The 27203-nt window shown below is 47.4% G+C and overlaps 1 protein-coding gene across 1 annotated transcript; it reads left to right on the forward strand.

Annotated features, from left to right (window-relative positions):
• On the forward strand, nt 1-24738 carry LOC115315635. The gene is made up of 6 exons (XM_029974862.2): nt 1-82; nt 3459-3506; nt 7231-7347; nt 13269-13307; nt 19881-20065; nt 24577-24738. Exons 1-6 carry the CDS (start codon nt 1-3, stop codon nt 24736-24738), a joined length of 633 nt encoding a protein of 210 aa, XP_029830722.1.
• The last annotated feature ends 2465 nt before the right edge of the window (nt 24739-27203 follow it).

Raw genomic sequence — 27203 nt, forward strand, 5'->3', positions numbered from 1 at the left:
ATGAACGGTGCCTCAGTTTGGGCTGTTTCTATCCTGGCCATCTGCGGGGCACAGTTTATAATCCAGCAGGAAACTTGTACTGGTGAGCCATGTTTTCTTTTTATTCGCTCTTCTTTGGTTTACTGTTCGGAGACATTTCTGTGCGAGTTATTTAAATAAATTGCAAAATTGAGTTACGTCGTTAGTTCGCCAAAAAGTAACGCACTCTTGAAATTCGTTACCGTCTTCTACACGTAACGAAATAACGTAAAAATTACAATAAGTAGCCCACGTTACTTTTGTATTACGTTAGATTACAATGTTCGACAGCGGTAAGTCGATGTTATGAACTTCGAGATCGATTACAGAAATAAGGGCTTTGGCGCAGGCTAGCCGCTGAAAGTTCAACGTTGTGTTTGTCCCTTCCTTTTACCGTCTCGATTTTTTTTTTTTTTTTTAGTATGAGATTATTTATATTTTGACTACGTGATTTCCTACTGTTTATTTAGTTGTATCAAAATCGTCGAATGTGTGTATATATATATATATATATTGTTTTTTTTTTATGGAGATCCCTCTATATTAATAATCGACGCCGGATCGGTATGCCTTCCGCCCGTCACCCAGGGAGTTATACACTGCAACGAGAAGACAGCGAATGGGTTTACTGTACCTCTCGGTTGCCCGTCGTCGAGAGCCGGTAGTCCGGGCCCGACGACCCTTGTTGTCGCCCGTCGATCAGAGCTCACAGTCGGGGTCCGTGTCCAGGCCTGCGGATCGCCTTTCCCACGCCAGCGCTGCGTAGGCTGTCCCGGGCTACCAATGCCCGAGTCTCGCTGCGGAACCACCCCGGGATCGTCGTAGCACAGGTCATATGGCCCGGGCTCGCCGTTTCCACCGGTCTTGCTCCAGACTTCGCTGGTGGACCGCTCCGGGGTTCGTTATGGGCCAGGCTAGGGAGCCTGGCTTCAACTAGTGCCACTAAATAAGCTACGCTTCAGAGTAACGGCACTTGGCCATATTGTGGCTTAAAATCATGGCTGCCAGTTATCTGAAGCTTTATCTGAAATCACAGGAAACGCTCTTGCGGCCTCCACAAATGTTTAAACAGTTCGCGACAGAGCAAAGCAAGATTACATGAGCTTCCTAACACCGAATCTAATGCGGAAGAAGTCTCTTTTTTGAATCATGACGATCGGCAGGGTCGTCTGTTCTGCACAAGCCCCAAAATGGCGGCGCCCACAACAATGTCGAGGAACGGAGTGCCGATACTCTAAGCGCAGCTCATTTAGTGGCTCTAGCTTCAACGTTCCTTGTCCAGCTACCAGCCTCACTCAGCACGCACTTCTCGGCCGGCCAACTGTCACGTGCAATCTGCCTCGTAGTTCACCCTCGGCTCCCACAATATATATATATATATAAAACTGAGAAGAAAAGTTTTATACCCACGCCTTCGGCCTCCCGCCACCATGCCCGTTATATATATATATATATATATATATATATATATATATATATATATATATAGATATAGATATATATATATATATATATATATATATATCAAGCTATTATTACTCAAGTGTAAGAAGGAGTGTAATTTGATAAAGCGCTCTGAAGAACAGAACTCGCTTAATTCGCGCTGATTTGGAAAACGTGCTTCTCCGAAGCAAGAGTTCTCGTATACTTTTACCAACTGAAAAAACAGTAAATGGCTAAACATTTTTTATCAACTCGACGTATTTGAAAGGTAAATCATTCCTTCTTGGCCATCTCAAAGTGTGGAATCAATTGGTTTTGATTATTGCCATTGCTGCTACCAGAATGTAATATGAAATTCGTGCGTAACCATTGGCAATAGACAATGGATGGACGAATGGATGAGGTTGAACCCTTTGAACCGGGCGGCGACCTCACCACATCTTTTTTTTTTTTTTTGCGGGGGGAGGGGGTTATTTAGCTTTTATTTAACATAGACATTATATATATATATATATATATATATATATATATATATATATATATATATATATATATATATATATATATATATATATATATATAAATTTATTCATAAGAGCTACGATCCGTACGACAAAAGCGCCTCTATGCAACCAAGTGCACAGACCTTCCGCCGTACGGGTCGCCCAAAGAGGAGAAGAAGATATTCATTCTTCCCTCGACCTATGCAACCAGTCAGATCTTCTTGGTTATCTCCACCTTCCCCATGTCTATTTTCCCTCCCTAAATCCCTGTGCAAATTAGTCGCCTCTTCAGGTGCAACAGGGCTAAGCCCCTGACAGTAAAAAGTGCTCAGCCGTACCAAGAGTTCCCGCTAGAATTCTCAAAGATAGGTTCCTTAGCAATGCCCTCCTTAAACGATCTGTAAATTGCCAAGGCCGATTTAGTCTGCATGCCTGCTTCCCATATTTCCCTCTCAGTTCCTTTAACTCTCTTCTTAACCTTTATTTTCTCATCCGCGTCCCTGCTCTTGCCCATATATCTAGATCTAAGTTTTCTGGTCCGCTTTCTCGATTTTGTACCGACGATTCCCACGTGTAATTAGCTAAGAACTTTTCGTGTCCTTTATCCTGCATCTATTTACCTACTACGTCCGTGTCACTTCTTTGTCTGGTCTTCGTCTTTCCGCGCTGTTTTTAATTCCGATGCATCTATTTCTCTCGGTCTGATCTCAAATTCCATCTTACTGCTAGCTTCCCTGCCCTCGAATGAGAACCGTCCCATGTCAAATCAAATCAAATCAAGATAATTTTCTAGAAATTCTGTAAACCTTAGTTCCCTGTTTTACCGTGTGCTCCCAGATCCCATCTCCCTTCTCCGCGTTACTTTATTTCAAGCCTTGTCTGGACGTCCAGCTTTTATGCGCAAAACTGCATTTGCAAAAGTCAGGCACGAACCATAACTCCTTTTCAGATCTCCCTCACCACTTCATACCTGTCGTAGTTCCACAGGCCTCAGCTGCATCCGTATCGCCCTTACCAGTCACACATTTTGCATGTCCATTGAGGTATTCCGTACCCTATAGTTAATCCATGCTCCCAGATACTTGTATTTATTGACTCGCTCGACCTCTAATCCTTGTGTCTTTAGCTCTGCAGATCCGTCGTCATTGAACACCACGACCGCTGATTTGTCGCTATTGAATTCTAAGCCTAACCTGTGGCTCTCTGCGCCACATATATTCATAAGGGACTGCAGCTCTATTTTGCTGTCGGCCACTAGCACTATCACGTCATCTAGTTGCTGCTGCATAGACTACCCGAGTCTGCCATTGTTTGGGCCTATACTCTCAGCATGTACTGAGATCCAATCACACGATTCGTTCCTTATAAAAAATGGCGACCGCCAATGTTGCTCGGTGTACTTCTGAAGATTATGTCATTATTTCTTGCATTTTTTTTCCAAGTAGAATATAGTATTTTGATTTGAAGCATTTTGTATTGTTGTTTCTTTTTCAGATATTTGTCGGGTTGGAATAACCCCGAACGATTCCACCATGGACTGTCGTAAGGACTCGTTACAATTTTTTTGCGATGTTTGCTCATCTAGTCGATTCAAACCGTGCAGTGGCCGCCTCAAAAGCGTTTTCAGCGTGTCGATTAGCATTTTTCGACGAAATCTCTCTTTCTCTCTCTCAAGTTATGGCATTTCGTGTGTGAAATAAAAATTTATACTGTATCTTGGTGGCGTTGCAAGCGCGAGATGCTTGGGCTCTGGCGTCCCGGCCGAAGAAACGCCATTCCCAAAATCTCTTCCGTATAGCGTGCGCTAATGCAAGCGCTCAATATGGCGTAAGTTATTCTAATACCCCATTCACACGGTCAACATAAAGGTACCAGGTCTCTTTGCTATCGGCGAATCAGCCCGTGCCCTTGGGTCGCGAGCACACGCCACGAGCGGAAGATCGTTGATTGATTGGCCGCAGAGAATAAAGGTCCCTCAGCTAAAGGTAGCTTTACAGTGGTGTGAATGGGGTATAAGGCTCTCTAGTAAAGATGCTTTTGGCGCTTGAAACGTGTACCCCTTTTAGGACTTCCCTCGCTTCTGCCTTCCTCGAAGTAACACACAACACACTCGTTGAACAACACGTAGTCAGTTATTGCCTGTTCACGCCGCGTGCTCCGGCCCAAAAGGGCACCCGCGCAAAACAACAGCAATGTGCTGCTTGTATGTTTAAACATTAGTACGCCTCAACGGGTGTCTTGTCTCTTAAAGGTCGCGGAAGGAATCACGAGATACGATATAGCATACGGGGCAACCTGGATGTACGCTGCGGACCAGCCGGTTGCCCACGGTCTTGTTGATAAAATAATATAAAGTTAATCTAAGAAGCGCAAATATCTTAACTTTCCGCAGGAAGGGGCAAATGCGTACGAGTATGAAGGACAAGGCCTGTGCATGACGTAATGGTTAGTGGACCACCAATCCGGCCCAAGCAGCAAGCATGCTACGAGAGCCGCCTTAGAAGCGGCACATATGCGATATATTGACGGTTTTTATGCGATATATTGACATGGTTTTATTCCCATAAAATAAACAACTTCTCAGTTTTTTTTTGTTTTTTTTACACGTTTTACTACAGCGGGTAGATAAAGGCCTTTTTGTTTCGCCACTATGTCCTAAAATCAGGGCTAGGCGCCGTGGCGTCACTGCACCTCTCAGACAAGCTTCCTCGCAAAGTAAAGAATCTCAAGTTAGCCGATAACCGTACGAAGCAGGCGCAATGGCGCCGGCGCGCGGAGTATCGACTGTCATTATCTTAGTTATCGGATATCAGGGCCGGCTTGCTAGAACAGCGTCTCAGCTGCGACTGGGGGAAAGAAAGCACTCCCTAAGCCTTCTATATACTGACAGAGCCTGGCAGGTCTTCACGTAACGCGGCCGCCAAAAGTGAAAAGGATAGAGCGGCAGGCAAGAGGCGTGTAACGGGCGCCCCGCTGCGGCGAGACGCCGAAACACACATCGCCCGAGCGATGGAATGTCCGCTCCTGCTTTTCGCGTTCCTCGGGCTACCGCTTCGTCTCTCGTCGGGTTTGAAAAGCATGTTTTGGGTCCTCGCCGCTGCAAAAGCTGTGCGCTGACTATAGGCTCCCCGAGAAATGCTCTGTGCTACCAGATCCTCGCGCTCCAAATCTGCGACCGGGCGCTCTGTGGCTCTGTCGTCAAACTGCCAGGCTTTGTGAGTGTAGAGGAAGCTATGACACTGGCAACGCGCGAGCATCTTGACAAGCGGTTTGAGCCCCGCTCAGCTCGTACGCTGGCTCTGGCAGTGCTTTCTTTTACAAAGTTTAGGTTGATCGTGAATACCACTAGCAGATGTTGAGCGCTCCAAAGCGCTTCTTTTGGAAAAAGCATCTTCCGCTGGTAGATCCGGCTCCAATTGGTCATCTTCCACTCGTAGATTTGCCAGCGCCTGCCCCGTGGAGCGCCTTCGAACCCCGCCGAACTTGATCCACGGGATATCAGAGATCTTGGCGGAAGTTGACAGAAACGTGCGATGTCATTTCCTTAACTCAGCGGTCCGCATGTGCGACGAGGACGCCGGACCGGCCGGGTCGTGGAATTGGATCTGTTCGGATTCGTCGGTTGCTTATGCGAGATTGTGACGGCTAGAATTCGCTTCTACCTCGCGTAGATCGGGGAAGCAAAGCCGGGACTGGAGCGTGGCAGTCGTGAGCACTAACATCTGCCACTGATTGTTTACCTCTTTACACTGCATGTTACCGTCGTTTTCTCGTGCAATGAAGCAAGAACAAATTAGGCAACCACCATGCAAGTGATGGTTTGCTACCTCTTTGTGTTTATAAAGTCTTACCAGCAATATGAACTCCACCGATGTCGACTGCTGTGCGTGCTCCGCCGCTTCGGGGCGGCCGAAAGGGGTCCATATCGTTTCGTCGAAACTCGTTTCGTAGAATTACGTTTCGTGGATAACTTTTCATGGACACACGTTTCGTCGACACGAACGTTTCATCGACACTCATTACGCGAATGGGACATGTCGTCACGCTTTTATCACTGGAGTGTGCGTTAGTCACCCCCCTGCCCCTCGCCTGCGTTTACGCCGCTTCACGACGACTGTTTGCGGCGGCTCATTACACAACTTTTAAGCCACCTGGCCGGCCCGTACACGCCGCTTCGCGCCGACAGCCTCATGCAGCTTACTACAGAAAAAAAAAAGAGCTAACCTCAGCTGTCGATGAAACGATTTGTCGATGAAACAATCTGTCGATGAAACGTTGCGTGTCTGTGAAACGTCGTTCGATGAACTCATTGTCACCACCGGGCCAAAAGGCAGACGTGACGGTGGCGAACGCGGGCGTCTCCCTCGTTATACGTGACATGGGCTCCCTGGTACGGAGATTTTCACCCGGTCCGTGTCGCGCGTTATTCCTGCACCTAAACAGTGACAGTTGTGACCGCGGTTGTGAGAAAGCTCAGTCGGCCAAGGCGTTGGTCGGCTTGTCAAGTTCGAGCAGCGGCTATTTTGAACGCTCGACCGTCGCGGGCGGGTCCGTCCGGCGAGTCGCTCCAAAAATGCGAGTCCTTCTTCCGCTCGTCCCACGGAGCGAAATTTTGCCTCCCTCGCGGATTTCGGAAAGCGCTCCGGAACTGCTAGTGGAATTCACCGTGAGATACCGTTTCTATAGCTAAAAACCGGCCCAGAACGATCTACTAAAACTCTGTCCTTGTCCCTGTGTGCGCAACTGTCACTATGTTCAACTACTAAAACTCCTAATGTCACACTAGCGTAGATGCACAAATAGTATACAGCCGCCGTTACGCTCCTGATACATCGTATACAAAAGCCAGTCTGCAGACACTAGGGAGTTTTAGGGAACCGTTCTTGCACATCCGGTATACGGTACGGGCACTCCGGTCTACGAACTGCGCATGCGCGGGTCTTCTGTGGCAGCGCATGCGCAGTTCGTATCGGAGGGCCCATTGTACCGTATCGGATGTGCAAGAACGGTTCCCGAAACCTCCCTATACTGCCTGAGGGGTGTCTCTTCTTTGCACACCTTTACATTCGTCATACAAACACTGTACACACTGTATCGTGTCTGCGGCGAACACCGCGTGTCTTTTGTATGGTGTATTAGCAGAAGGGTTACGTTTGAATGATCGTTTGCAACAACTGAACGAAGAACTCGCATCTTCGGGGTAGCCGCCTCGCAACCGAAACTAAGGCAATACAAAAAAGTATAGAGTTATTTACATGTTTCGCAGGGAATCAACTCTGGGAGCACAGGAAGCTTATCAATCTTACAATCACTCCATGTGACAGCGACCCCTGCATTTACCAGAAGAATGCCACGTACGTGATCTCATTCTACGCGGTTGCTAGTAAGTATTTATCCACGCTCAGTTTTGCCTCACGTGCAATGTATACCCAGACCATGAGTTATTAGATCAACTTGGTTGTGGGACTTCGTCTTCCCTCGTACCCGTCACCCGTAAGGCTTTAACCGCCCGTATGTTTGAAGCGCCATCTAAAGGACGCTTTGCAAAGCTGTATTCTTCGGAGAGGGTATACGGTTAAACACGGGTCCATATCACATGAGCGAATGACATTTTAGCGAACAGCGACATTTGAGCGAATGGACGTTTTAGCGAATAACGGGGGCGCGCGTTAACCCATCCGCCGCGCTGCGCTTTACGCCGCTTCGCGGCGACAGTCTGCGGCGGCTCATTCCAAAAATGTGAACCCATTTGGCCCCCCCCGAAAACGCCGCTTTGCGGCGTCCGACTATTCGCTAAAGTGTCATTCGGTGAAACGTGGGCGTTCGGTAAAACGTCATTCGATCAAGTGAGTGCCTCCCGGTTAAACACCATCTAGACTGTTTGCTTCAAAGCCATACCAGCCGTCCCCCAAGAAAACGATGACGCGTCTAACGACGAGAGGTAGGGAGAAGGGGCGAGGGCCCTCCAAACCAAAAACGGAAAGCGGGAAGCCTGCACTTTTAGCGGAGATTTTTCACGAAGCGTTGCGCTTCCTCTCGTTTTGTAGCGTGATCTACACTGGTCCAGGTTTAGCAGTTTCGCGTGGCTCCTGGAGAGCCGTGCTGCGCATGCGCGAGGAGCAGTGACCTCACACGGCGCACAGCTGGCGCGCCTCGCCGGTCTGCGCATTCTAGAGGAGTGACGTCATAGCCGCGGCGGACGCAGTGGCGCCGCCGCGTGCCCAGCTGTGCGCCTCCGATGCGCAGTAGCCAAGTCTGACGCTGCACCAGAGCCGCTTGATAGCGCCTTTCATTTTGTGCGCATGCGCGGAGGTATCAGTGGGGGTATACATATAACGGGGCGTTTGCCAGTGTGGTATAGCCATGGAGAAGGAGAGCGAAATTGCTGCTCAGCGGCGCAGAAGAGCAGAGAAGCTTAACTCATCGGATACCGAAGTAGTTGCCTGGAAATTAGCGGTTGGGAGTAGGAAGAACGAATAGAAGAAGGCTAAACGGGCTGCGGAGACACCGGAGCAAAGGGAGGAACGTCTAGCAAAGCGGCGTCGCCAGGAGGCTGAGCGACGTGCCCGACCATCTCAGCAGCAGCAACAACAAGACGCCGTCGATGACGTCAAGGCTCGCCGATTGACTGACTATACGGTGAAACTTAGAGAAGGCGCCAGTGCGACTCGAACCTTCGAGACGGACTTCGTAAACAATCCGTTTGGATATGTGTGCGACGTGTGTGAAAGACTGTGGCACATGAATGACTTGCCGCCGGTAAGTAGTGCCATGTGTTAAACGTAGAGTTTAGCGGCGCCGCCCGAGTGGGGTGAAACCGTGGCGCGGGTTGATACAATGCGCAAGAAATTTTTCGTTAAGCAGAAGATTCCAGTCTTTAGCGTTACCAATAGGTATCGTTACCCGCACATGCCACCAAATCTACCGATTCTAAACGATGTGGCCGAACGTTTACTTTCGCCCCGGATTCGCTTCGTTCAGATCCGTCGTCTAATGAACTGAAAAATGGTCAGTTTGGCATTAAGGGACCCGTGATGAACGTGCCGGTAGACACGGACGAGATGCTAAAGCAGTTGCCTCGCAGCTTGGAAGATGATAAGTGCCTAGTGGTCAACATAAAGAGGAGAATGTTTGCCAAGACTACCTATCTATCGAACATGGTTTCTCGCGATGTGCTTGGACCATGGGTTGAGGTACTGAGAGACTCGCTGCTGTTTAAACACTACGGCATAAACATTGACGACGGACGTTTAGAGAGGCTGTATCGGGAAGCCGTCGCGCCAGACGAAGGCGTTAACGTGGAGGCTTGTCACGCCACGTATATCCTGGCATAGCTGAGCTAAACCACTGTAATTTTTTTTTTTTTTTGATGGGGGGCATTTGTGTTGGGGCCAGGGAAGGGAGAGGAACAGGCTAAGCAGGCCCGAAGCAGCGAACCGCAGCTTGGACCCGAAGCAAGGAAGAAAGAGGCCAAGAAAGGTGAGGTACGCGAAGGAGCAGGTGGACAGACACATTCTCATTGGTCGGCCATGAGTGACATCTGTCTGACGACTAGGGTGACCACCTTTCTACAAGCGAAATGCGGGACCACCTTTCTACAAGCGAAATGCGGGACCACCTTTCTACAAGCGAAATGCGGGACACGAGGGGCGGGAGGGGGGGGAGGGGGGTAGAGAAAATGTATTAACACGCACACAACGAACCGAGGCTGTGTTAGCACACTCATTATCTTGTACTGTTTATACACCTGATAATTTCATTGCACCAATTAAGCTCGAATAATTTCCACTCCCAGTGATATATTTTTTTTATGCCAAACACTTTATTAATGTGTCAAAGTTGAAAACAAAAGATTCAACTGTAGCAGAACTCTATGCATCAGATGGAAATAAGAAACAGTAAATCTTTTTCGGGTTATTGTTTCCTGTCAACGCTTATTTCATCAACATGGTCATACACAAATTTTTAACATTATGTTTTTTTTCGACCTTTGCTATCGTAAGTGTCTTCACAAAAAAAAAAACTCACAGCAACCCTTTCCCATTGACACAGCAATTTGAAAATAAGTATAATATGTTATATAAGCCCTTTTGGCGAGCAATTTTTTTTTTTTTTTCACATTTTGCCACCAAAGGGAGAGGCACAACGGCGCATGCGCATCAATTCTTCTGCAAGAACGACGGTCACTTCCCACAACGCTTGGATAAAAAATGGCGTACCATTTCGATTCATACGATTACCAGCAACATCCGCGCTTCCCCGTGCCCCGTTGTTCGGCAACACCATGAGTTGCGGAGGTAGTTTTAGGACAATGTGAAATGCGGGACATTTTTTGAAAATTTTGAAATTTCTCACGGGACGCGGGACACGAGCTCTCAATGCGGAACAGTCCCGCGGGTCGCGGGTCGCGAGGTCACCCTACTGACGACTGGTTCAATATTTCTCCCCGATGAATCCCTCTTGCTCCGACAAAACCCATATCCAAACCAAACAGCGAAACGAAGTGTTCCCGCTTCCCGCTAAAAGTGTCACGCTTCCCGCTTTCCGCTTTTGGTTTGAAGACCTTTTGACTGAGAGTTGATCTAATAACGTTCACCTAGACATTGTCCAATTTTCGGCGCTTTCGTGACTACCTCGTGACCACTGGCAGTTTAAGAAAACGCGGGCGGTGGCGAGCTGCGAGTGTCTTATTGTCGTTTCACCTGCAATCAGAGCAGGGTATTCGCCGAGAAGAACGCCCAAGAACGAATCTTTATGCAAGAAGCTCACTTTCCTGCAAAACACGGACGAGAGAGCCAATCACGGCGAACGGTAGGATCCCACCGAAGAACAAAACTCAGAATACCATCCGAATCGCACAGGCATCAGGATACTTTAGATCATTCATACCTTGTATATTACTGACTGCAATCGTCTACCCCCCGTCCATTGCCACAAATCCAAATCCTCTTAAAAAAAAAAAAAAATCTGCAACCGGACTACTAGGTCATACCGGTTTCTTGATTTTCTTGTTTTATTTTTTTTTTTATACATTAAAAAACCAGCCCCCTCTGTAACGCATTTTTTGCCCTTAATGATTACACAGACATTTGTCCTTAATCTCTGTGTAATTTTGTCAGTGTAGGACAAAACACTCAATAGCAGTATTTAAGTTAAGTTACTAATTACGTGCTTCATAAAGTATTTAAAATACTGCTCAAGTCACTTTCACGGTAAAGTATCTTGAATAGAATACGAATACCTAGAAATGTAATTCAATTACCTTTGGAGCTACTTCCACATTGCGTAATTTGTATCGATGTCAGTGACCAACAGAATTATACAGTTGTGCAAATCTGGTTTACCAGAATGGTTTATTAGCACGCAACAGCACAAAACGAAGAAAACACATAAAAATATGTTAGGGCTATTCTATGCAGTCCAACCATAAAGAGCAGGATATCACTGATGCAACTTATAAAACATTTCCGGGACAGACCTGCGGCGCAACTTGGGCATATCGTTTAAATAGAATCCATATTTCCCGTATGGTGAGTTGAATACAAACGAACTTGAATACAAAAATGAGTGAATAGATGACAATGAGAGCCCATATGATAGCCCCGGCACTTCTCGCCCCTTCTTAAAGTAGTTGCGTTCAGAAAGGCACTCAACGTTATAGGACGGTTTGTTGGCACTTTGAGAGGCCATCCTGCTCGTAGTTCGTTTCCTGCCCTGTTCTATGCTTAACAATACTCCCCTACAGACAGTTATCGCGAGAAAAAAAGGGTGCCGGACTGACGACACAAAAAAAAGAAACAATACAAAAAAAAAATCGAAATTTTTGCAGTAGCGCTGTCAAATAAATATACAAGCAAAAAAAAAAAAAAAAGACTTGTTTTTCTGTTTACTTTTTTTTATTTTTTTTTATTTTTTTTACTCTCAAGTCTGCATTGTTGTCGTGGATCTTTTCCTGTTCTGCGTACCACCTCAGTGTGGCAATCTTTATTTCCGTAAAACCACCCCTTTTGTTTTAGGATTTTTCGGGGGAAACTCTGGGGGGAAAAAAGGCGCCTATGAAAAGGCGAGGAAAAAACCTTCATTGTACGAAATTTGGGCTGAAATATGAGTCCCGATCGGCACAAAAGCGATGTTTTCACAAGCTCACTCAAAGTCACCGTAGCTTATCGGAGCTAGCGACAGGATTTGGTTACTCGAAAGAATGTTTCTGTTTTCTCGTGCCACGCCCACGCCGCCTCATACCAAAAAGCTCGGAAAATGGCGAAATGCCAAAAATGGTATCTGAGATAAAGAGTACAAGATACTCAACAATGTAATTAAAATGAAGTATCGAATCCTCACGATCAAAAGTATTTGCATGATACCGAGATACTTCAAAAAGTATTTGAAAATACAGTATCTTGATTAGAGTATTTAAAAGCACAAGTCTGAATTATGTACATGTTGCTGCGAACACGAACTGACAGTGCACCACACAAAAGGCGTTAGGGTGTTTGTGGGCAGTAAAGAAAAATAAAACATCATCATCATCATCGTCATCATCGAACACAAATAAATGAAATTAAGTTCACGCCTCCTGGTTCGTGATTCGGCATTTGGCGTTGGGCTAATGCCGTAATTCCATTGTTGAGATGCTTGGTACTTTGTCATACGGGAGCATGGACTTTATCGTGAATACCAAATAACATACCACGACTATTGTCCAAAAAAAAAAAAACATTCCGATTTTTTTTTTTTAATGATGTTGAGTGCAAAGTCAATAGTCCCTTTTCAAAAGTGCACGCCATCCGATAACCAGTACGCCAATTATCCGATTGGCTGCTTCAGCGTGTGGTAGGGTTGCCTTGCTGCATGCCCATCCGGGAGGAAGAACACGAAGCCGGGGTTTCACAAAACGAGAAACTACATTTATTAAAGTGACATCAAAGGGTTGCTAGTAATAAAGTATAATAATGCCGGGCATTCGACCTACGCGTCTCCGTGTCGCTGGTCCGTCCCTCCCCTTTCTGTGGGCGTGTGCCCTCTTTGCGCTATTGCGCGCCTCGGCTGTTGTCCAGCTTGGGTGGTCAGTAGCGGCCTCTGGTGGTGGTGGCCGGCCCTCGCTCCCACAAGCGTTAGGGGAGAACTCAGATTCAATCACGTATGCTGCACGCCCAAGGAGTGGCGATCGCTATGCTGCCTGGTGAACCTTAAAAAAAGGCTCTTATGTTGCGATCAACGCATCGACACGTCTGGCTGTCAACACATGCCTGTTCGAATAATTGTCGTAATATTTTTTTTTTTGTATCCCTCTGTTTGCCATAGATTATTCGCAGAAGTTCTGGCCTTGGTGGTCAAAAGGCAGTAAGTATGAACCTCCACCCTTTCGCTGACTAATATAACGTTGCGCTACAAATAAATTACATCCGTCTATGGGGCGGCTTCTGTAAATCTTACGATGCACTCTAACAATTGTCTGCGCGTCTTCTTGCCCGCTAAACACTCAAAGAGTCAATCATTGCGATATAGAGAATCAGCTCAGCGAATGGTGAGGCGGAACATCCGTTTAAATATAAAAATGAAGTCAGCGCTGTGGCATTACGCAATGCAAAGCGTCATGCTTGCGTTGCGTAATGTCACAGCGAAGTCTTCATTTTGATGTCTAAACAGATGTACCGCCTCATCACTCGCTGAGCTGATTTCGTACATTTGAGAGATTGGCTCTTTGAGTGTTTTGCGGATGAGTAGACGCGCAGGAATTTTTTAGAATGTGTAAAACGATAAAGAAAAATCAGCACCTGCACATAGAAAGCTCGAAACTTCACCACACGTCCATTAAGATGGTTAGTTTTTCCTTGTAAAGTTTCAAAACGTAACCCTTTTCGTATTAAAAAAAAACAAAAAACAAGAAAACATAGGCCAAGAACTTTGCAAAATCCAACGTTTTACGTGCTCGCAGATGATCAAGTTGGTAGTAGTAAATACTTCTATTGAAAAGAAAAGGTGATTATGTCGTTGCCTCTCGGTTGATACCATCTGCTGCAGGAAGGGATGAAGTAGGAATGTGGGGGGGGGGGGGGGGGGGAATGGGAATCAAATTGGGGGGGGGGGGGGGGGGTAGGGGATAAAGGCCTGAAGAGCGAATAAAACTGAGCAGCGATGAGAGCATTTGTTCTCTGTAAGCGTTCTTGATGCTTGGGAGGGTTCACTCTGTGTAGCTCGAGGGCCTTGCTTCTGGCGGTAATTCTGCGATGGATTCTAGTCTTCGCATCTTTCTGTCCTTACAGTTCCAGACCAAATTCGTACACGTGGCTTGTTGGCCACACACTTTGCAAGATGGGTTAGGACCGACGTGTTCGGGCGACTTTGGTTTGTGAAATATTCCTTGCCACACCGGAGTGATGGCCGTTGTAGTTTCAAGCCTTCGTACACACACCCTCTCCTCCCTCGAGAAACTAGATAGAATAGGGAAATCGTCCGGAGATAAGAGCGAGGCTAGCCTTAGTTTTATGGCTCTTCCCTCCTGCTCTTGAACTTCACCGAGGTCTGGTGCCAAGTGTTGACCTCTTTCGAAGGAACTGAGGTAGCCTTGTGAAGGTAAAAATATATGTAGTTTTACGCTCGCGGCATCGTCAGCTCTCTCATTCCCGGGTATTCCACAGTAACCCAAAATTTTCGCCGTTTTTTTTTTTTTTTTTTTTTGGGGGGGGGGAGGTATTTGTTTTCAAGGGAGCATTACCACATCAGATACACCAATCTCTTGTTGAAAAAGACACAAAAAGGAATTTCAGAACGAATTAAACGATTAGCAAAAAGCACCTGACGGATGTCGCTAACGCCACGTTTGTAATGCCCGTCTAGGAACCTTGACAGGTAGTGACGGAGGTTGTCTCGCCTCCGACCACGGGGAAAGAGGAGCTGAAGGATGAATTCCCCTCTCCGCGAGACTTTCTTTTTTGTGTGTCCCAGAAGTCGCTATTGTCTCTCTACAAGATTATAAAAGATTAACCTGTCACGCAAAATTCGTACGAAGATAGCTTTGGATTTACTTGCAGTGGCCCGATCGCAGGTGTGCTTCGGCTGCTTTAAGCGGATGCTACCAGCCATCGGGGCCTATCCAAGACCTTGCGACTGTCACGTGACCTTAGAGAGGGCGCACAGCGACGCCCGGAAAGCGTATCACGGACTACTTCCACAGAGCGGGATTGGCTGGGATAGCTTGCAGGCGTCCGCTGCGTTTGGACGTCAGGTCCCGAAACAATCTGCGTCACGATTGCGGCGGCTCTGACGTGTTTTCCGTACGCTGGCTGATCTCCGAGCGTTTGCCAGAGTGGGCCGTTTAGAACGAAAAATACAGCCATCAGGGTCAAAAACAAACGTCCGCATTCGCCACCGTCACGTATGCCTTTCGGCCCGGTGACAGTCAGTTCATCGAACAACGTTTAATCGACACGCGACGTTTCATCGACAGATTGTTTCATCGACAAATTGTTTCATCGACAACTCAAAATTTCTTATTTTCTCTTTTCTTTTTCTTTTTTAATAAGCTGCATGGTATTTTCGGCACGAAGCAGCGTGTGTCATTTACGCATATTGTGGATCATATTCAGCCTATTTCTGAACACGACGGGTATATTTCAACTTTTGTTGAAGTATCCCTTTAAAGGAGCGGTGCAACGATATTCAATTGGAATGTTTTTCTCTCTACACGAGCTTACTGGCACACCTGGGATTCAAGGATATTCACCCGCAACGCCATTGGCCAAGAAACTCCTTTGTTGCGGTGTAATTTCAAGGACAAAAGCGATCATTTTCATTCAATCTCTCCTTTGCAAAATTTGATGACGTAACTCGGGGATCGCAGTACACCCAAGTGACGATATTTGAATGCGGTTCATAGATTGGACCCGAGCATTGCGTGGGCACTCGACTTGGGCTCGTGACAATTGCTAGCTCGAGAAGCATTCGGGTTGTGACCCGTGTCCAATCGCTGCAACGACGACAACAGCCGAGCCATAACAATGTCTGGAACTCAGCGCGTGTTCTGCGCCTTGCCAACCCCAGCGCGTGGCTATGATCTACATTGGCGGCATATAATCGGCTCCAGATCACGTGGCCGCTTGTTCTGGCTGCGAGTTGAGGGGGTGAACGCTGCTCGTTTTTCTTAAATTTTTTTCTGGGACTTCTATTGCGTGGGGTGAAAAACGAACGCGTGTTTCATAGGTCATTAACGTTAGGGATCCGTTTTAAGCGGTATTTGTGCACAGTACAAAAATTGTTGCATCGCTCCTTTAAGTCTCCGCCTTGAAGTCGAAACTCCTTGGCTCGAGACTTCACTTGCTGCACCGTTCGATTCTTACTGTTGCCTCGAGGTACGCGTTCACTGCTGGTTTTAAATCGGGGAAAATGTGCGCGTGGTCTTCGGAGTTCCTGGGTGTTTTATTCTACAGCCTAGCCCTAAAGGATTGCTGAAGTTCTGCCGTCCACTGAGGGTGTACTGTACGTTCTTGCTTCAGGGCCCTCGGGAGTTTTTGGTGCGCACGGCGATGGCGGTTTTTCCTTCCTTGTCTCTAGCGGCGTCGGTGTAGATTATCATTGCATTTTCTTGCTTCTTGAGGTGCTCAATGAGCTCCAAATGTTTCTTGATCACAAGTCCCCTACGGCCGGCTAGTTCAGTCCCTCGATTCTTTGGAACTGGCTTGAAATCCACCACTGCTTCATTTTCCCATGGGGGTGGCGGGGGTTCCTTGCCGGTCGCTTGCAATGTTCTTTCTCCTAGCTCTCGTGGACTAGGGGGCTATGTTGCGCTTTTTTCACTCCCAGGAGACTATGGAGACGGAAGTGACTTCAACAACGCAGCAAATGCAAATTGGATGTTGATTTTGTTTTCTTCTGTCAACATCCAATCTGCGTTTGCTCTAGTCGTTGACGTCATTTCCTTCTTCCAAGTCTTCTGGGAGTGCAAAAAGCGCAACATAGCACCCCTGTCCATGCCATGTCAGGTTTTCTCTAGCCTGGTTCTTTGGTTCATTTGCACATCCGCTGTTATTTCTGATATCAGGTTGATCTGCGCTGCCTGGCGAAGGTCTTCTATCGGCGTTATTTTTCGGAAGGCCAGTGATTGTTCTCATGACTGGGCGCTTGGTTTTTTGTTTTTCTTTTCTTTCCGCCCCTTTGTCAATCTCAGATAACTTCACCCGTAGACGGCTTTGGACATTGGTAGAGCTCTGACTATCCTCTATAGAAATTCTTCTTGCGCTCCTCATGACTTGTTCGAGATGCATTTTAGAAGTTTCATTCCGTCTTTCCAACGCGTCCTTAGCTACATGAGCCAACTCGTGGCTACCCCGCCCTGTTCGAATGTGAGTCCCGGTACCCTGATGCTCGGCTGGTGCCGAATTCGCATTCCTTTCATGGTGAGTCTTATATTAAGCTTCGCCCTCGCGCACTTGTGAATGATGTTCAGGAATGCCGTCTTCCTGCGAAGCGTCTGGGTGCTTTCCATGTTTCGGCATTGGCTGAAACGTTGAGGTCTTCTATTCCTTGGGTATAGAACTTTCTTCCGAGTTTTTATTCAGTAATTCTTGCAGAGCTTTCTCTGGGAGGTTTCTGAGAGCCGAGATCGTGAATTGATCTTGGCCTGGCGCCGTATCACATTTGGCTGATCGTAGCGCTGCCTGCAGCTCACCCATAGGGAAAGGTTGGTTCTCGTCCAGGTCGTCAGCCTCCTTCTCTAGCTCGTAGATAGATTCGACGGATAGTGCCGCAGACCGCGGAAAGAAAGAGTACGCCGCCACGTCGCTGAGTGTTTCTTCCGACACCCCAGTCGAAGAACTACATTGCTTCCGGTACACGGCGCTCTTGCCTTACCGGTTATGCTTCTATAGGTTCTTCCTACCTTCTTGAGGCTTGTTTTGACGTTGATGAACTCACAATGGCTTTTACAACGCTGCCTGCTTAGTTCAAGAGTGTATTTTTTAGCCCTTGCCGTTGCCAGATTTAGCTTTACCTTCAGTCTCTTTATCTTGTCTGGTTTCGTCTCGCGGTATCTGTGCAGGGCCGGGGTCTCTCTCTGCAAGGGCTGGGTCTTCGCATTGCACTTTGTAGATTTCTCTTGCTCTTCTAAAGCGTCTTAGATCCGTCTGGTGAGACTCAAAATTTAATTTTCTATCATGGCTTTCTTGAACTTTGTCCCAACTTATGAACGGGGCGTTTTTCTTCACCGTAGATTTTAGCCCTAGCCTCACATGGATTAGCGATGAATGAATGTCACTTGTGTTGCCATCTCTCGAAAGACACAGCGAGCAGACGACGGACTCCATTGTCTGCTGGCTGCGATTGCGGGGGTGGCGCTACAAGTTGCATTCATCGCTAAACCAACTCGATCGTTTCGAACAAGCACAAGTTTGGCAAGATTGTTGGTCTCATTTTATTACAAAAAATAAAACAAATAAGAACTACGTTTTGAAGTTTCACAAGGCAAAACTGATCACCTCGCACATTCGGTGAGAGAGTTTTAGTTTTGTTTATCTGCAGCCGCCCATTTCTCCCACTTGTCTTCCAGTGTAAAGCATGGAACACATGAGCGGTGAAACTGGGTGCCCGCGCCGTTCGCCGCTCGCCGCTAGGCGCTCCCCAGGCGCACCGCGCGACTTTATCTGTCTCGACTAGGGGTGTCGCGAACCGGCCGCGGTTCGAGTTCGACCAGGTTCGACTTTTTCGAACTTTTAGCGGGAAGTTCGTCGAACCTTGTATTGAGGTTCGACTCGTGTGCGCATGCGCGAAAGGCTGGCCAGTTGGCTTCGGATTGGATGGTAATGGCTAAGAGATGAATTAAGTGCAGCGCTGATCGGCTATTTCAGTCAATACAGTACTAAAAATTAAGTTATCAACTTCTTCAGTGAATAAAATTAGTTTCTTTTAATTGCAGCTGTTCACACAATAAAATAACCCTTTGCATAAAAAAAAAATTCTCCAAACCTAGGCATGCTTGTATCAAGGTCTGGCCACACTGTCCACAAAGTCGAACCGGTCGAACCCCGAAAGTTCGACCAAAAAATCTGGTTCGACAAAAGTTCGCGACACCCCTAGTCTCGACCAGATCCGAGCGCAGCGAGGAAGTGACGTAGGGACGCCAGGACCGGTTGCTATGATTCTGCCGCTCGGCAGCCGTTTTCTTCGCTCATGTTTCCCCTGCTTTAGTTCCACTGGAACCTCTCTGTTTATATAATTACTTTGCTGTTGTTGTTGTTCTTTTCTTGTTGCATTACCGCAATATTCAGCCGAACCTTCCATTTAGAGGCATTGCATAACATTAACGACAATTTCTTCGGTAGTGGACGGTATAGAAAGATACATATGAAGTCACATTGCTACTATACATCATACAAAAGACAGTGTCTACAGTCACTGTCTAAGGTGGGTTTATCCTTTGTCCCGCCGCATTGGTAAAGCAAACACTCTCTGCAGACACGTTCTGTAGGCGTACAAATGTACGAAGCCAACATTTGCCTCGATCATGCTTAACAAGTGGCCGGAAATGCTTCTGCCATCGTGTCTCCAGTGAACACCCTGTCCTTTAGACGACGTACGCGAGTGGTTTGACTGCGATTTCAAGCATCCTTTACACGACGCCTTTTGGGTAAAGGCCTCCTAAGTTATAACCCTGTAATTTATTGGCCCCTGTCAAAAGCTCGCGTCACCAAGTGGCGGCTGCGCCAACACTGCCCAAATCCGCCAATGTTGGGGCGCGTTCTCCGAACGCTGCGTCGGCGTTCGGCGCTAACTCAGCTCGGCTGGCAACGAGAACGAGTGCTGCTCGTTAGCGTTCGCCGAGGATTCGGATCCGATCGCGAGCTTCGTGCTCAAAAAATGGCCCACCGCCAGAGTTCCTTCATGGGCTTTTGAACATGGTATTTCTCGTTTTCTTTCTGTCAGTTCCACACGTGAACCAAGGAAAGTTGTTGGGAGGTCTGTGGCTCGAGCAGCACACCGAGGATTTACGTGCTTTCGGAGAGGAGGTGTCCTTCAACTTCACCAACCCCGACGTTGACATGCCACTCAGAGTCACGCCAAACGAAACTTTCAAAATTACCGTCCGACTGTGCCGCAAGTTCCTCCCCGTGAGTTCAAGTCGCCGGCTTCTCTCTGCGCCGTTTTCGTCGCGGAATAGATGAGACCAAGGATTGCCGGTGTCTCAAAATAAGGCCCACCTACAGAATCGTTTTCTGCAGGGCAGAAAATCGGTTCCCAGTTTCCTCCTCTCCATTCCATCTCGCACACTTCTCTCCTCCTCTCCCCAGAGGGGCGGGTCTCTGAGCTGCTCCCTGCAGAGAAGAGGAAAGTCTCCCTCTTTCCCTAATATAAAAAAGGAATTGAGGGAGAGTTTCCTTCATTTTCGCTGCTTGTAAGCATTTAAAGGGGCGATAAATTGCTTTTCGAGATCCTCGTTTTACGGTATAATTCCTTCTCGAGCCTTAAAAGCATCTAAAAAAAAGAAAGGCTCGAGGTACACCTAAGCACTTCTTATGAGTTGTGAATGCAAAAGCATGCATGTCGTTCTTCCGCTTTCTTCTTTCGACTGCGGCGTACTTCCATCGACGGCCGAGTCCGCACTCCCGCTCTCCTCGCCGCTCTGGCCTTGGGCGTGGAGCCGCTGCTACAGTGACTTTAACCTTGCTCGGCGTGGAGACACGTCGCAACGTGTTATCGGCGCGCTGACGGACAGGCAGCGCCATGGGGTGGCTGTCGTTGAAACTGACGCCCAGCGGCCAATGGGAGCCTCGTCGACGCACGCCAGCCGATGGGACCGAAGCCGAAATATATCGGCTTCACTCCGCTCTTTTGGGATCAGGGAAACTAGGTGCCACTTCGCTAGGCTTTTCGCGTGGTCTCAAAGCTGGGAGCCGGCTTCACTTGGAGAAAAGAATTAAGGTGCCTCTTGACGCGGCTTCAAAGCTGATGACGTCGGCTTGCTGCGTGGGACAGTTAATGTTTTCACATTAAAAGTGATCAAAGATTGCGACAGTTACCATTGTCGCAGAACGACAGATGGTGCTACCGAACCTCGCTGGATATGGTGGAACGACGAACAGTGCGCTTCTCAGCCACATTGCGAGCGATGGGTTCCCTCGCGGACGAGAGGGATTGGTCGACGCAGCTCGTCCGCGAGGGAACCACTTGCTCGCGATGTGGCTGACAAGCGCCGCCCGTCGTTCGATCATATCCAGCAAGGTTAGGTAGCGCCATCTGTCGTTCTGCGACGATGGTGCGTTTCGTAATCTTTTATCACTTTTTTTTAAATATGCAACTCGGCCGCAAATCAATGTAATTTCGTTTTTGTTTTAGGATGCTTGGAGCTCGTAGATTGAATTGTGACCACAAAACGAGGATCTCAAAAAGCGCTTCATAGTGCCCTTAAATGATTTGTATATCGTATTTAACTACATATTAGGAAAGGTACGAGTTGATTGTATTTAGGTACTGCCCAGGCAGCACGCCAGTGAAAAAAATGAAAGCCGTTTACAACTCCCTGTAACGCCGAATTAGAGCGCAGCTCTTGGGGAGGAGGAGGGAAGGGTACTGGGGGGGTGGGCCAAGTGACCTCGGGGGGCGGGAAGTCACGTGACCTCGGGGGTCACGTGACCTTGTGGGAGTCACGTGACCTTGGGGCGTCACGTGACGTCGGGGGGTCACGTGACCTGGGGCCACGTGACGATGCCGATGACGTCATCAGTGACGTCACTGATGACGCCATCAGTGAATATGACGATGCGGATGCCGGTGACGTCATCAGTGGCGTCACTAATGACGTCATCAGTGACGATGACGATGCGGATGCCGGTGACGTCATCAGTGACGTCACTGATGACGTCATCAGTGGCTATGACGTCAACGGGGGGTCACGTGACCTCTGGGGGTATCCCCAGGTCACGTGACCCCCCCCCCCCGGGGTCACGTGACCTGGGTAACAATCGTGACCCTCGTGAGGGTAACCCTAGTAACCCTTGTGAGGGCAACTCTCGTGACCCTCGTGAGGGTAACTCTCGTGACCCTCGTGAGGGTAACTCTCGTGACCCTCGTGAGGGTAACTCTCGTGACCCTCGTGAGGGTAACTCTCGTGACCCTCGTGAGGGTGACTCTCATAACCCTCGTGACCCTCGTGAGGGTAACCCTCGTGAAGGTGACCCTTTTGAGCGTAACTAACCCTCGTAACCCTCGTGAGGGTTACGAGGGTAAGTAACCCTCGTGGAGGGTAACCCTCGTGAAGGTAACCCTTTTGAGGGTAACTAACCCTCGTAACCCTCGTGAGGGTTACGAGGGTAAGTAACCCTCGTGAGGGTAACCCTCGTGAAGGTAACCCTTTTGAGGGTAACTAACCCTCGTAACCCTCGTGAGGGTTACGAGGGTAAGTAACCCTCGTGGCTCTCGTGATCCTCGTGAGGGTAACCCTCATGAGATTAACCCTCGTAACCCTCGTAACCCTCACGAGGGTTACGAGAGTTGCGGTTACGCCGACGCCGACGCCGACGCCGACGCCCACGCCGACGCCCACGCCGACGCCCACGCCGACGCCCACGCCGACGCCGCTCAAGCCGGGAACGGGCCCCTAAGAGCTGCGCTCTAAAACCTAGAGCCACACTCACACTGCTCATACACGATACAAAAGACGTTCGTTGCAGAAACGATGACAGAATTATAAGCACCAAGCCTATTCGAAGTAAGTTTGCATCACACGCGTATGCTGTCGTATGACGAATGTGACCGCCATACAAAGAAGAAACACGCCTCAAACGGCATTGCAGAGTGTCTTTTGTATCATGTCTTACCAGTGTGTCCGCGTTTGGCAGTGCGGGGAGTTAATTTCCTAAAGTATTTGAAGACGATCGGATATAACATTCCGTATATTTGTATTTCTATTCATATTTTTTTCTCGAAAGACTATAGTTCCGTTTTTTTATTAAATACATTTATTGTCAAGTAATTCGCAGTTGTGTTTCGACTACAGTCTTTGCGAGTATTTTGCCTATCCCTCGAACAAATAAATATATGGACAGCAGTTTCAACGTAACTTGGCGAACAGCGAAATCTCCGGGGAGCTAATCTGAGCGTTGCAGTAAGGCACGTGACAAACATGACGCCGGAAGGCGCTACTTCTGTATAGGTTCATCACGCGTTTATTTTTTTCTTTCTGGAGTTCACCACGAAATCAGTTACGAGGGTGCAGATCACAGCAGTGGCCGGCATATGCGCCTTTGCGTGCACACAGCCAGAACAGCTTTGTGTTCCTATTTCGAACTATTCCAAGCAGTGTCGCCATCTCACCCAGAGTGCACAGTAGTTGGATACAAACGCTATCATCATCATCCCACGGGGGTACAATTTCGGCTTCGCCCGCAAATCAAAAATTTCCTATGGTAGCATAAATATTCGCGAACTTTTTTTTTTTTTTTTTCAACGGTCATTGATTTTGAGACATATACCTGTCGAACATTAAGGTAATCGAAAAAGGTAGAAAAAGCAAAATATTTTTTTTTTAATTCAGTGGTTTTTGTGTGTCTCTGTGTGTGTTTTTTTAATGGTCGCGTCTATTAGACGCTACACCATTAAAATTAGAATAACCGAATGTGCGATTCAAACAAGAGAAAATTGTCATGGAGTCGTCGAGATTGAACGGTTCTATTTAATGCTTTGAATGTCGTTTTCATTATTGTGACGTCGCGATCTGCTGATTGGTCGACGCTGTGTGGTACTTTTAGTTTACGCTTTAACCGCCGGGGGAGTATTCGGCGCTGGTGGTGGCCTTTGCTCCGCCCAATGGCCAAACTCTCCCAAACTACGGCTCTGGTTTTGTTGACGCTACAGCGTCACCAGGTCGAGAGAAATAGGCCCCCGCAGTCGCGCGGCGTAAAAATAACGCCCAAAACCTTTTTTTTTTTTTTTTTTTTTTTAATGCGAAAGCATTAACTGGTCCCATGGATTGAGCCGACGTCATCAGCTTTGAAGCCAAACTTCAGCTAAACTCTCCTCTCCCAACGGAGCGAAGTGAATAAGCCGGGATCTGAAGGCTCCGAGCTTTGAAGCCGCGCAATAAGCCGAGCCAAACGGCACATGAATTCTCCTCTCCAAGTGAAGCCGAAATCTGATGGATAGGGCTCCCATTGGCCGAGGCGCGTCAGTTTCTAGCAGAGCCACCCGATGGCGCTACGTGCCCGCGCCAGAGAGCGCCGGGAAAAGGAAGCGTTTGGCTGGCGGGGCCTCCCGGAGAGAGCCCGCTCGAGCATCCCCCGGAGCGCGCGCAAGAACGACAGTCATGCTTTTGCATTCACAACTCATAAGAAGTGCGTAGGTATACCTCGAGCCTTTTCTCTCTCTCTCTCTCTCTCTCTATCTTCAGTTGAAGACAGGTGTAATATTTTTTTTTATTTTAAATAATTTGAATGTTTTGGTGCGATAAATGTTCTGCTTCTACGTGTAGCGATAATCCCTGAAGAAGAGGAGCGGGGATTATTATCGTTATTCTTGACCAGCTCGCTCGCACCTTTGCATAGATTGCATCATCGTCATGATCATCCCTGCGTATGCGTCCTCTGTGCACGTTTATTATTTTCGTCGCGCAATGTTCTCATTTCAGGACGACTTCAAGCTTAAGATTTTCCTGGGTACCTGGCAGCATTCGTTCGGGTGTTGCAACGCGCGCGTGAACTTCACGAGGGAATGGAAGAAATGCCTCAACTACGACGAGTCCGAGCAGAAGACCAGCGCCAAGCAACCACGCAGTCGCGCCGAATTATGAGCTACAGAGGCGCATTCTTTGCCTTTGGCTTATAATAAAAAACAAAAAAGGTCATATATGCCAACTCGAAACAAGCTCTGTCGTTTTGCCAATTGCGTCATTATTACACGTAGAACTGTGACAGTTGCTCCGGTTCGTATACATCATACAAAAGACCCAGTGTTTGCTCCAGTCATGATGACTGAATTAACGGCGGGCGCACTTTAAGCGTGCTCGAATCATGTTACAGTCGAATCTCGTGAATGCAAACTCTCTTAATTCAAACTCGCGGATAATTCAAACTAACATTCAGTTCCCATCCTATGCGTCTATAGGGGAGGCCACTCCCGGTTATTCCAGCTTCGCTTTATTCAAACGAATGTTCGGTCCCCCTCGAGTCTTAATTAACGAGATTCGACTGTAGGTTGATACATATCTATAATTCTAACATGAATGCAGACTGTTCTTGAATGTCTAAGGCGACAGGATTGTCGTACGATGAAGAAACGGGCCTCAGACAACGCCCGCAGAGTGTCGTTTGTACGGTGTATTGAGAGTGCGACATGGCTCAAAAGGTCAATTTTTTGACATAGAGATATCAACTGATGTGTGCTTGGTGCGGGGCAAAGGTAGAAGAGGCGTTGCATGGGGAGATCTCTGATTTCTATCGAACCTGATGTACTCAGTGACACCCCATTATGAGACTGCTGCATTTGCGGATAAGGACGTCTAGGCCTTTGTCTTCTCTGCGGACTGCACACGTGAGTATTTCCATTCCGGCTAATGCGAGTGAAACCAGGACTCGTGAGGGGCGCGTTTGAATGTGTTGGAAAGAACGAACTGCGAATCAAGAAGCCTGAGATTTTTATAAGCCAGGCAGCTGCGACCTCAAACCAACATCCACTTTTTTTTTTTTACCGGTTATTTTGTATCACCAAACTGGAGCTTTTGTTGTTGGTTGCCAGTATTTCTTGAAACTCGAATCATCCGCTAAGCCACCCTTACAGTGATAAACCCAAAAACTGGGAACACATTAAAAAAAAAAAAAGACAAACGCATCGCTTAAAAAAATTAATTGTTCCCAATTTCGGGTTTATCATTATGAGGTTTGCTAACCAGCTCGCGTGCGTTTCTTTTTTTCTTTTTTTCTTTTACAGCGAAGCTTTTTATGGCTAGGGTTCCGTGGATTTTTTGTGTGCGTCAACAAAAACTCATTTTTCCCCGCTAAATTTAGTGGACAGTTTTCCCCGCCAAATTTAGCGAAAAAATTTAACCGCTAAGATTAGCGGAAAAATTCCCCCGCTAAATTTAGTGGAGAAATTTTCCCGCTAAATTTGGTGGGAAAATTAGCGGGAAGGAGGAGGAGGAGGGAAGCGCACTGCCCTCTCTTTGTCGTCGTTTCAAGCGCTTGCGTGCCTAGTTTCCTTTTCTTCCACTGGGTGTCGGCCCCGTCGCGCGTGTCTAGCCTCGGGGCGGCGATAGTCCTTGACATGTGCACATGTGTCCGTACCTTTCGTCACGATGACCACCGATCAAGACAATAAATATGTTCGTATTTTTCTTCAGAATTCTGTCACTTCTGTTTCGTGCTAAACAGCTTCGCTGGTCATCCTCAATTTTTTTTCACTTTTAAGTTTTTTGTGTTTTTTTTTATCTGTAAAACATTGAAGTGTCGGCAAATCTGAAACTTTAAAATGGAATTGCATTTTCATGAAACGTAATTCGTAAACGTTTTTATAAAAATTGCAATTGCCTGCTGGAAGTTGTTTTTGGAGGGAAACGGGGAGGGGAGAGAGGGGGGAAGGCAGAGGGGGAGGGAGGCTGTGCGAGAACATGAGGGATGGCAGAGAGCAAAGAACAACTATATCTTTGATTAATGACTACTTTGTGTGTGTACGGGTCTCGATGAATTAGGCAAAAAAGAGCTGAAAGCACAGAGCCGATCTTTTTTTTTTTTTAAACGAACGCGTGTAACAAAAACTGTTAAAAAAAATCTGACACAAATATTATGTGTCTCAGAGGCCATTCTTAGGCAGATAGGAAATAAATATTGAAAATAAAATAAACACAACACTCGAATTAAGTCTACATTTCTTAGCGGCGCAAATGCGGAACTGAACGTAACTATAATAATCCATGGAGAAGGAGAACAAAGGACAACACAAATCTCCAAGAGAGCTAGGGGACCGGTGCGCGACTGAAAACATTCGCCTGGTTTTAGTATCGAACCAGGGACCTCTCTATTTCCAGTGGAGCACTCTACTTATTGAGCTAATCTTGAGTTAGACGTCAGTAGAGCAAAGGGGTAAGTCCCATACATTGTTACACATTGGCTGACTGAGCTTTTTCTTTTTTTTTTCTTTCTGTGTGATGCAGAATAGAGCCACTAAATGAGGTGTGCTTAGAGTATCGGCACTCTGTTCCCCGACACTGTTGCGGACGCCACCATTTTGGTGCTTGTGCAGAGCAGACGCAACTGCCGATCG

The sequence above is a fragment of the Ixodes scapularis genome, unplaced genomic scaffold (genome assembly GCF_016920785.2).
Source record: "Ixodes scapularis isolate PalLabHiFi unplaced genomic scaffold, ASM1692078v2 PGA_scaffold12__126_contigs__length_90152505, whole genome shotgun sequence".
NCBI lineage: Eukaryota > Metazoa > Arthropoda > Arachnida > Ixodida > Ixodidae > Ixodes > Ixodes scapularis.

Excerpts from the sequence above, each read along its gene's own strand:
- LOC115315635 (XM_029974862.2), top strand. The coding sequence starts at position 1 with ATGAACGGTGCCTCAGTTTGGGCTGTTTCTATCCTGGCCATCTGCGGG. Across the intron at positions 3,507-7,230 it reads CGATTCCACCATGGACTGTC|GGAATCAACTCTGGGAGCAC; the intron begins GTAAGGACTCGT and ends CATGTTTCGCAG. Across the intron at positions 7,348-13,268 it reads CTCATTCTACGCGGTTGCTA|ATTATTCGCAGAAGTTCTGG; the intron begins GTAAGTATTTAT and ends TGTTTGCCATAG.